The sequence below is a fragment of the Panthera onca genome, chromosome B4 (assembly GCF_046562875.1).
Source record: "Panthera onca isolate mPanOnc1 chromosome B4, mPanOnc1 haplotype 2, whole genome shotgun sequence".
Lineage (NCBI taxonomy): Eukaryota > Metazoa > Chordata > Mammalia > Carnivora > Felidae > Panthera > Panthera onca.
In genome coordinates, this window is record NC_138345.1 from 32046537 (window position 1) to 32057239 (window position 10703).

Genomic DNA, 10703 nt, shown 5'->3' on the forward strand with positions numbered 1-10703 from the left:
CACTTGGACACTTGCACTGCTTCTACCTCTTGGCTGTTGTGAATACTGCCATGAACACAGGGCGCAAATATCTCCTTGAGTCCCTGCATTCAGTTCTTTTGGCAGGTATATAGCCAGAAGTGGGATTGCTAGACTGTGGGTGGCTGGTTTCTAAAGTGAACCCGTTTTTTCAGAAAAGCGGACAGATGATAAATGTAGAGATGATCAAAACAACTCTCCTTACTCTGTTTTAGAAGCCCCTTTGTAAGTTGCTAAATTGTGTGAATTCAGGGTTTCTTTACAGTTTTGATCTAATATAACATATTTCTGAATATATGTTTTGTGAATTGACTTGAGTTTATTTCTTGTAAAATTTTACAGCAGAACTATTTTCTCATGATTATTCATTTGAGGGCAGTAAATCCATCAAGCCCATTCTTTCTGTGTCACTGTTAGTATTTTTTTTTTAGGTTTATTTATTTATTTTGGGGGAGAGAGTGAGCACGTGTGAGCAGGGAAGGGGCAGAGAAAGAGGGAAACAGAATCCCAAGCAGGCTCCATGCTCTCAGCACAGAGTCGGACGCTTAACTGACTGAGCCACCCAAGCGCCCCACTGTTGTTATTATGACTTATCACATAGAAAGTTGTTGCATGTCCCTGTAAGATGTACTACTACAGTTTGGAAGTCCAGATTTGAGGAATTATTTTTATTTTCTAAATCTTGCCTTAGCACAACAGCTGTAAAGCCCATATTTCCCTCAGAACTTAAAAAAAAAAAAACATCCAAGAAAAGCCTGAAGAAAGGCTGTTCTTTTTTCCCAAGGAACCTTGGAGAGAATGCCATCTTGTCCAAAAAAAGATTCCTCTTGACTCTAATCAGAGTGTATACCCTCAACAAGAATCATTGCTATCAATATACCATTTGGGGCAGGATTAACAGACTAGCTTTCTTACAGAATTAAAAAGACAAGATTTTCTTAGCATCAGGAGAGTAAGAGCTGCAGTGGTACCTTCGGCCACCAGACGGCAGTCTGTCCCCAGGCAGCTCCCACCATCCCCCAGGAAAGCTCCTTCAAGCCCATTTGTTTTGGCACTTCTGGCCTTAGCAGTATTTTTGGCTCTCTTGTTTTATTAAAATCTTAGCTAAGTTCCGATATTTCACAGGATGATCTTTGTTACATCTCACTTAAGGGAGGCATAAATAAAAGTTATTTGAAGTAAAAATTATCCCAAATAAGTCAGTAATTTAGACTCTTGAAAAGAATAAAATTTAGCACAATGTGCACATTTGGAGCTCACCACCTTCACTGGACTGTCTAGAAACATAATGCAGTTATGCTGTTTCTCTGATGAAAAGATCTGAATGTGACTTTTCCATGTTCCCATCTGAAGCCCTCAGACCTTCACTAGCAACTTGCTGACATTTCTTAACTCATTTTCCCAGTACCTTTAATCTCTAAAGCCGCCTGCCCTTGCTCAAATCCTGGCCTTCCTTCCCTGTCACCTCAGTGCTCCTGGCCCCTGTTGTCACAGCAGCATGAGACTGGGACAGAGTCCCCCTCAGTCTCTGATGGCTTAGTGAGGTGACACCAGGAACAAACTGGGACTAGGGTACACTGTGGGGACAGGATGGTGCTACGTTAGTTTGAGATTGCAGAAAATCAGGTGTCTGTATATACAGGAGCCAGAATTGGGTGGCTTGGCGTTCGGTGGAGTCAGCGGAGGTGGGGTCAGGGCTTAGGACCGGGGAGACCTGGCACTCGGGACAGGGTTGGTTCATCAGCCTTCAGCTTCAGTCACAGGAGATGGTGATCAGGTATCCTGTCCCCCACTCCCTTCCAGAAATACCCTGCCCCCACCCTTCTTCCTCTCCACCAGAGCTCTGCATTTCCCAAACTCAGTTCATCTGTTACTTCTGTGGAAGCCTTCCTCTGTCTCTCCACCCAGGCTGAGCTTGGTCTGTCCCATTCAGTAACATGAATTATTGAGCACTAATTGTCAGGCATTGTGCTAGGGGCCAGGTATGTAAACTCTGATGTCACAGTTTCTGTCTCTGAGGAGACAGGTAGAGGAGGCTGAGTTAAGGTGACACTTGGAGTGAAGTGTGATGGACAGAAATAGAGGGCTGTGTAGTGTGCTTGGGAGCACAGGGTGCGACGCTGAAACTGTGTGCCCAACCCAGGACCAGTGCTCAACAGATCCATCGCCAAGGACTTTTCTCCTTCCAGATAGTAACTAGCAAGAAATGAACCTGATCTAAAAGATAATTGATATGGGAAAGTTCTCCATATAGATGTTTTATCATTTATTCTGACTTCCCATCATTCATTTTCACCCAACTATATAGATGGGTGAGCCAGATGGATCTTAATACCTGTGACCAATGCCTGTAGGTGAGTAGGTCTAGAAGCATGGGCCGGGACCAGCTGCATCAGCATCTCGTGGGAGCTTGTTAGAAAGGCACATTCTCATACCCGCCGAGCCAGAGGATGGGGTGGACTCTGCAGTCTGTGTTAAGCCCTCCACATGACCGGATGCATGCTCAGGTTTGGGAACTGCTGCCTTCATTGTTCTGGGTTGGGAAGTCCCCTTTTTTGCAAATCCAGGGCTGTGATTCACTCTCCCGCCCCCTGCTTTGCGGAAGAAAGCCCCTACAGCAGCTCCTCCACTGTTCCCAGGAGGCAAGGAAGAGCCACTGAGGAAAGGTAGGCCTCTAGGCTAACAGTGACTTTCCCGTGGGCTCCTGTCTCAGGCCCTCACCAGACTTCACTTGACAGCTCTTGACTGCTTCATCTGCCCCTTATGTGATGGTTCATGCTGAGATTTGCAGCCAGAGCCCGCTGTGTGTGTGTTGGGTCTCAATGAAATGAATCACCCTGAAGCACTTCCTAGTGATCATCCAAGTTAATCAGGCCTCATCCTTCTGGGCACTCGATCATTCGGCTTTTAATACCAGTTTAGTGGTTAAGCGGCAACTCTGGTGTCCAACCAGGCAATTAATTAGATATCTTTTCTCCCTTGGAGGTTGCAATTTTCTGGAGTCTGGTCTCCAGCGGCTTGCCTTGGCGGGCCACGCAGCATGGTATGGCAGCTAAACATGTGCTGTTTTGTCTTTGCTTTGCAGGAATGAGCTAGAACGACAGTTTCTTGAATTGCTCCAGTTCAACATCAATGTTCCTTCCAGTGTTTATGCCAAGTATTATTTTGATCTTCGTTCTCTGGCAGAAGCAAACAACCTGAGCTTTCCTTTGGAGCCCCTGAGCAGGGAGAGGGCTCATAAGCTTGAGGTAAGATGCTTCAACATACTGGGGTTTTATGCACTATTGCAGATGCATCATCTTGGTACCATGGAAAGTGTGAAGTCACAATGCTAATTTTTCCCACTATGTGTTGTTGTAAAATAAGGACAAGTTACCCTCGATTTAGATTTGGTCAATTCATTTAGTTGATTATAATTCATACTATCATATTTTTAATAACCTTCTTAATACCAGTTTTTATTTAATGTACATTGATTCTATTCTTGAAATCTTAAAAAAAGAGACCCAATTCTTAAAAAAATAAAGTCACAAAAAAAGTATTTCTTGACATGCACTCTTATTAGGAAAAAGATACCAGGTGGCCCTAATGATTGGGAATCCCAAAAGGTTGATTCTACTTTTTATTTTTTATTTTTTCAAAATATTTTCTCCATAGCCCAGTGAGAGCTGGGGCCAGCATCATTGGTATTGGTCTGGATTTAGGGCCTTCACTGTTAAGCAGTATGACTTTTGTAGCTCAGCTTCATATTTGCACCAACCTCTTCCCATCTGACTATTTGATTGGATGGAAAGTAGTGGGGTGATAAGAAGGACCACTGGTGAAGCGCCTCCCTCCAGAGAGGGGGGCTGAGGCCCTCTGTAACTTCGTCCTCAAGCACTGTTGTGTCTTATTCCGTAGAACCTTTGATCAAAGCAATGGATGGTATAATCATGTCCCAAGCTTGGTGACACCCAAGAGGTCTGTGCTGCCTGCCCCATTGTCCAGTCTGAGTGAAACGTTATCCCCTATTCAGTACAGGATCAGGGTGGCCAGAGTGGTCTAACAGGTTTAGCTATGAACAAAACAAAGTGTAGAGGTAGTGGGGAAGAGATCATTATGGATTGCAAACTTAACAAAACAAAAATTTTAACTAAAATTGTAAAAGGTAAATAATATGCTAATCCCCAGAAGAAACATAGTAAAACTATGGAAACAACTGAATGCAGAGCACTGCATTTAAAATAAAAAGCCAGTGAGGTTTTCAGAACTCTGCACCTGCTGTAATTGTGTACAAGCCATTAGGATGCAACTTCTCGTTTAAGTCTTCTTCCATTTCTCTTGAGCAAGAAATGGAAAACCCTTCCTCTGAAGGATATGCTCCAAGGCAAATGTTGTCAGACTTTCACGAGCACACATATGAAATAGAATTTGATTTCACGGTGCCTGGGAGCCGTTTCAGCCTGGACAGCAGGCTCTGGAAGCCCTAGTGCCCAGTGGCTCCTCTCATGCCAAGGAGAGGAGCCACTGGTCTGTGGTTCTCTGAAGGACAGTATCTTGTGTTGCACGTCAGCCAAGTCGTGGGCACACAGGCTGAGACTGGAGCAGTCAGTGCCTGCTGTTAACTCCAGCAGGTTATCCAATTGGGAAGAGGGAGCACTCGCCTTCTCCTGGGGCCAAATGCTCCATGGGCCCGCTGGGCAGAGGAAGTCAGTAGTCCTGACAAGACTCTCTTCTCCCAAGAATCGGAGCTTCCTAAGATGCAGGCCTTCCCTCCTTTGTAGGGCTGGACAAGGCACCATCTGGAAAAGCAGTTGGCATGCCTTTGAAATAATTTTTAAGGAAGGAGATTTCATTATTTTCCAGATTCCAGCATCCCTGTTAGTCCATCTGGTTAGCAAGCCTGAATCCCGTCATGGAAAGCGAGGAGGAGTGAGACATATTAGAAGTTGCTGTTACCTGAAGTTCTGTGCCTGCTCAGATGAACCGCCAAATGGCTGACTTGACATGTTAGTTGCAGGGTAGAGTGTAGAAATAAGAGCACACCAGGAACCAAGGCAAATGCAAAGTGGTCTTTTCATTAGCCTGGTCACTTCTCTTTGAAATAAATTAGTATCTCTGAATGCATGTAGGAGATGGGATTAAAGCAAAGAGTTTGCATAATGAAATCTAGAATAAGATAGTACATTGCAAATTCATTATTATGGTGTAACATTCAGACCCATGTACTGTTTGTAAGCTAAGAAACAACAGATGGTAATCTCAAAATGTTTAAATAAATGAAAATTATTTACTTTCAAAAATCATTGCTCTAATGTCTATAAAGAATCTGATTTTGTCTTTAAGTATGTCACCTATATTATGTATATGAAATATATTTCACATGAGGAATTCTCAGTGCTATAGCCCATCTCCTGCCCTCATTCATCTGTCATTTGGAGGAAGACATCCTCAGCTCCCGTCTCTCCCCTCCGGTCCATTCCTCCTGCTGCCACTGGAGTTGCTGTTCTAAAGTGCACTTGGTGGGTTTTGGAAACTAAACGAGAATCAGTTTATTTTGGAGAATAAACAAGAATAAACACAGTACCTTGTGTTTCCAATACTTTGATCATTCCCTGTTATGTGCATGCCTCTGTTATATGCATATCTCGATTGGAACTCACACATCCATTTGACACATATTTACACATACTCACTTAGGGTCTTCTGATACTCAACACTGGTTACCAGGCACCATCAAGAACAAAACTAACAGAACCTGCCCTTTTGGAGTTTATATTCTGCTGGCAGGACACGGACAGTAAACAGCAAACATAATAAACTGGCTAGTATGTTAGAAGGGGAGTAAAATAGAAGAAAGGTGGGGAGTTGCTGTGGTCAGTGGCCTCACTGAGTGGGCCGTGTTTGCATGAGGACTTTAGCGTGGGACATCTTAGCCTGGCAGAAACCTCCAGGCTGAGGGAAGAGATGCTGCAAAACCTGCAGCTGGGAGCAAGCTCAGGCTTAGGTGATGGGGGTTGAGGGGGCCACAGAACAGGGTGGGTGAGGCCAGGAGGGAGTATGGGAGAGGAGATCGCAGAGCTAGCTAACGGGAAAGCAGGGAGAGCAGCTGGAAGGATTATTGTTGTCCTTCCTGTGAGAGCCGTGATGATATGGTCAGGGTCGGCTCCTTCTGTGCCTTTGTCCCTTGATGGTGACCCCTTGGCAGTGGGTACTGTGTCTGTTTCCCTGGACCCTGCATCATTCTTGGCCTGTTGCTTGAATTGTATACAAGTTAAAAGACTTGATGTTTGCATCATCGGGAATGAAGTCAGCTCCACCCCTGGGTCGTTCTGACAGAAGGGAAGGTGAATGTGACTAGGACAAGACATCTGGGGTGGTGTGAGCTGGCTCAGCCTTTGGCATCACCGTGCCCTTGACCCACACCCAGCAGCAACCCTGAAAAAGCCACGACCGGGCTCTGAGCCCCAGGGAAGATCTAGCCTTGCTCTTGGCTGAGGCCTTCCCCTCCAGAGTCTCACTGTCCTCATCAAGAAAGGGAGGACAGTGTGGATTGTGCTTTCATTCCATGCTGCTCCGGGCCCCTCCTGGTTCCCTTCTTCATCAGTCATGTAGAGTTGACTCAGACATCTGGTCATCTGTGCAGACTCAGTCTCCAATAAATGACTACTGTCAAGTACTGAGCTCTGTTCCCAGCATGGCCCATCATGAAGCCCTGATGCGTTATGACGGCCTCGCAAGGGGGGTGCTCAAAACAGGAACATACCCGGGGTCACACCCCCTTAAGCTTGCCCCCCAGGCCACACTATCCTGTAATTTTTTCACATTTTGAGATGATTTTCTCAACTAGACTGTAAGCACTTTGGAGACAGGGCCTGTGTCTGCACTTCTGTAATAGCCCCCACTGTGCCGGGCACAGATCAGGGCCACAGGGTGTGAACTCTGCAGGGCAGGACCTGCTGTTGGTGTTTTTCCTGACTGTCCTCCATGCGCAGCAGTTGTTGGGGGTGTGGAGGGAGTGAGGGGCTGGCCCTGAGGGGACAGTGGCGCCTGCTCTGGAGCCCTCCCTGACCTGACTTATCTCTCTTCTGCCCCTCAGGCCATCTCGCGCCTCTGCGAGGACAAGTACAAGGACCTGAGAAGACCCACGAGGAAGCGGTCAGCGAGTGCTGACAATCTGACTCTGCCGAGGTGGTCCCCGGCCATCATCTCCTAACCGTGGGGGTCCCCATTGGAGGCCGTACCATCCCTCAGTTTCTCCTTTAGTTTGAGAAAAGATAGACTTGGGGTGGTTTTGTTTTTGTTTTCCTTTCCTTTTCTTTTTTTAATTCATAGCTCTGTCAGGCTGCCTTGATGACTGCCTCCAGGCTGCGTGGCCCACACGCACGCAGCAAGGCCTCGAGGGAAGTGAAATCAGTATTCCGGAAATCCTGTTTCATGCCTTTCCCGTCATCATTAACAGCACTTCCCTCATGGAGGAAAAGGACTCTCATCCTGGAGAAGGAGAAAAAGGGAAAGGGAAGTCGTGTAGAGGCAGGGAAAGGGTTAAATGGCTCAGCCATTTCTTAAGTCCCCGTCTGGTCAGTAGATGAATACGATGAAAAAACACAACAGTAGGTAACAAAGTTGGATGTGCATTAAAGACAAGAGTGCTGCGTTTATCACCTCCATTTGGATCAGTATGTTCTGTAAGACTTCTTGCATTCCTTCTAGCTGCTTTTTTGGGATTTGGGGGATTTTTGTTTGTTTTTATTCTGTTTTGGTTTTGGTCCCACAGAGCAGAGAATATAGTTTGTACCCATCATGGCACAGACATCCAAATAAATAGTATTGGTTGTTTCTCTCTGCACTATTCCTGTGAGCTGTCTTCTGAGCTTTCTTCCTCACAAGTGGGATGCGCTTGTTTCATTTCTGTACACCTTTATTATATACAGTTTTTCTCCAACGGTGGCAAAATTAACTTGACTGTAGTGCTGAACCAAAAGTATCCCTTTCCCTTCTTATTTCCTCACCCCAAGAAAATTCTAGATCACATGGGTGCTTGTGCCTTCCAATTTTCTTGCAGTTTTTTTTTTCCTATCTGACCTGAAGTCGTAGTTACAAATCAGTCAGACTTTGTGAACTGAAGGAAACAATGTGCAGCAGAGGGTATTCTCTGGTTGAAGTTTTTTCCAGAGTGCTAGGTGTTTGCTTGAAGTTACTGAGTAGGAGCCATTTCTGTGTACCCCCTGCCCAGTTCATTCCTCTACTTCCATGTCCATTGTTGCAAGCAATATTCTTCTCAATTTTTATATGTTTACTTTAAATCAAAGTTAGTCTATTTGTATAAAGTTTTTTAAAAATCTAAAATTAAAAAAAAAAAACAAGGGTGAGGGGTTATTCAGTGGGAAGATCAATGAAGGGCAAAATGTTAACTATTAACCGAGGTATTTTTCACAGGATGATTGAATAAAAAAACTCAACTTGCATTTTCATTGTGGGTGCTTAGAGAAGTTATACAAAATTCAAACTGTGAAGGTTTATGCTTCATTAATTATGACCGTACTTTTTTGTTTTCTGACTATCCCTAATTTCCTTATGGGCTAGATAAGAATCTTTTATATCAAGTAAAATAAAAAGGTTAATGATAGAATATCAGAGTAAATTTGATATTAAGTCTAAGAATCTGAGTCAATGAAGCATATACTGCTTTGGGGTTTTGCGTATTTCCCTGGGTCACAATGACAGGTTTCTAAGTTTTTTCCCATTTCAAGTTTCTGCGAGGCAAATGGCAGCAGATACTCTGTGTTTCACCTTTCTCCTCTGTGAACTTGGAAAACTTTAGAATCAAACTTTAGAATCCTATTCGTCTTGGGTACCCTAAGGTCATGTGCACAGACAGGCCTACTCCTGATGGAACGTACTTTGGAGATGGAGGGGATTCAGAAAGTTGAAATCCCAAGATCCCCAACCCAAATGTGCTAGTCCGGTTTCAATGAAATTTGTATCATGTGTAAACAACTGTTTGGACCAGAAGTATTGTCAAGTTGTTTCTGGCCTAAACTTCCAAAAGCAAACAAACTGAATCTGAAAAGTTAATTATCTTTCCCTTGTGATGGTGTTGATATACTCTGTATGGGTACCAAAATTAGCTTCTCTCTTCAAGTAAGAGTTGGATTTAGAACTTTAACTAGAGATCTAAAAATGTAGAAAATATCATTTTATATTCCCTAATCTATATAGCTTAAAAAGGGACATATTTTCTTAGCTGAATATGAATACCTCTCAAGCATAAATTAGTTCCTCTCATGTAAAGTATCTTATTTTACTGATCCATTTCAGGAAAGAGGTTCTGCTGCCTTTAAAGCAGAAAGCTTATTTTTATCCCTTTTATTTGAATGAGAGAGATTTGAAAATTGAATTATGTAAATATTTCAATGCATCTGCTATTATTTTGTGGAGTTTATTAAACTACTTTAAAAAATTGTATAGTCTATTTATTGTATGTATGTACATACAGTCTGATAACTTAAAATTTAAAGTGGATTCCGTAAAACCTGACTCAGTCTTGTTTAGACTATTGAATATTGTTTTAGCCTTGTGCACTGGACTCTACCTCTGTATAGGAAAATTTTCCATATTCATTAATAAGTATTGATCTGTATTAATTGGTTATGTTTCTTGCACTAAGGATTTTTAAAACTCTGCTGTAAGTGTAGATTTTAGTTTTACTTTTGCAGTATGAATCACTTGACACATAGGTAGATACTTTAGGTTTGTTTATTTTATTTTTCTACATGATGATGAACACTTAAATTTTGTTCTCTGGTTTGTTCTAAGTTTGCCAAAAAGAAACCCCAGCAACACCCAGTACAGTACCTATTGGCAAATCATAGTGACTGTAATTTGTTTGCAAGGTGATTCGATGCCCTACAATTAAAGCTGGATTGCTATTTAGGACTACATTGTCTTAGTGTAGTTTTTGAATGGACAGTTTTCATCATTAATAGAAGATGAAGAAAACTACACATTTTGTTGACTTTAATTTTGGATTTGACTTAACAGTCATTGGGAGAATAAGTACATCCCAGTGATTTTTTTTTTTTTAATTTGTTTTACACTTTCTTAACTGGGAAAAGGGAAAGAAGTCAGGGATTTAAAACCAAATTGGAGGGCAAGGTGGGAGATCGTACCATGATCCGAGATGTGTTCCTATGCCTTAATGCACTAGGTGAGGCCGGTGTCAGAGCCTTGTACCCATCGTCTGGCTCCTCTTCTGGGCTGGCTCTCCCGAGTTCCTACTCTTGGTCTTTGGCAGGGGCATCTCCATCTTGGGGTTTCCCTTGGTTCTGGGGATTTTGATCCTCAGCTTAACTGCAAAGCAGAATTTTGGGAGTGAGCGATTTTGATCCTTTCCGGCTGCTTTTGGTAACCTCTCACCTGGGGCCATATTTTACAGCTTTGAATTTTTTAAACAATAAAATATAATTCCTGGTTCATTGTAGGTACTTAATAAGTGTTAAATAAATAAATACATAGAACAAATAGTGCCTTCTTGCTGCATTTTTTTGAATATTATGTTGAGATAAAATTCAACAGGTTTTATAGATGCTGAGTATGAACCTCTTCTTTGCAAGAGCAATGGGAAAAGTGTTACTAGTCATGGAAGTCTTGAGCAATTCACAAAAGTATCAAGCATCTCTTAGAAACCTCTAATTGAGATATTG

At 43.0% G+C, this 10703-nt stretch overlaps 1 protein-coding gene across 3 annotated transcripts in view; it reads left to right on the forward strand.

Moving 5' to 3' along the window:
• The window catches only part of CCNY (cyclin Y), a 315237-nt gene extending 305774 nt beyond the window's left edge, over positions 1–9463 (forward strand). For all 3 annotated transcript variants that reach the window (XM_060658953.3, XM_060658954.3, XM_060658955.3), the window contains 2 exons: positions 3104–3266; positions 7097–9463. In XM_060658953.3, coding sequence (XP_060514936.1) covers positions 3104–3266; positions 7097–7213 — 280 coding nt within the window. In that variant the 3' untranslated portion in view covers positions 7214–9463. The remainder of the gene's footprint in view (positions 1–3103; positions 3267–7096) is intronic.
• Positions 9464–10703: the final 1240 nt, after the last annotated feature.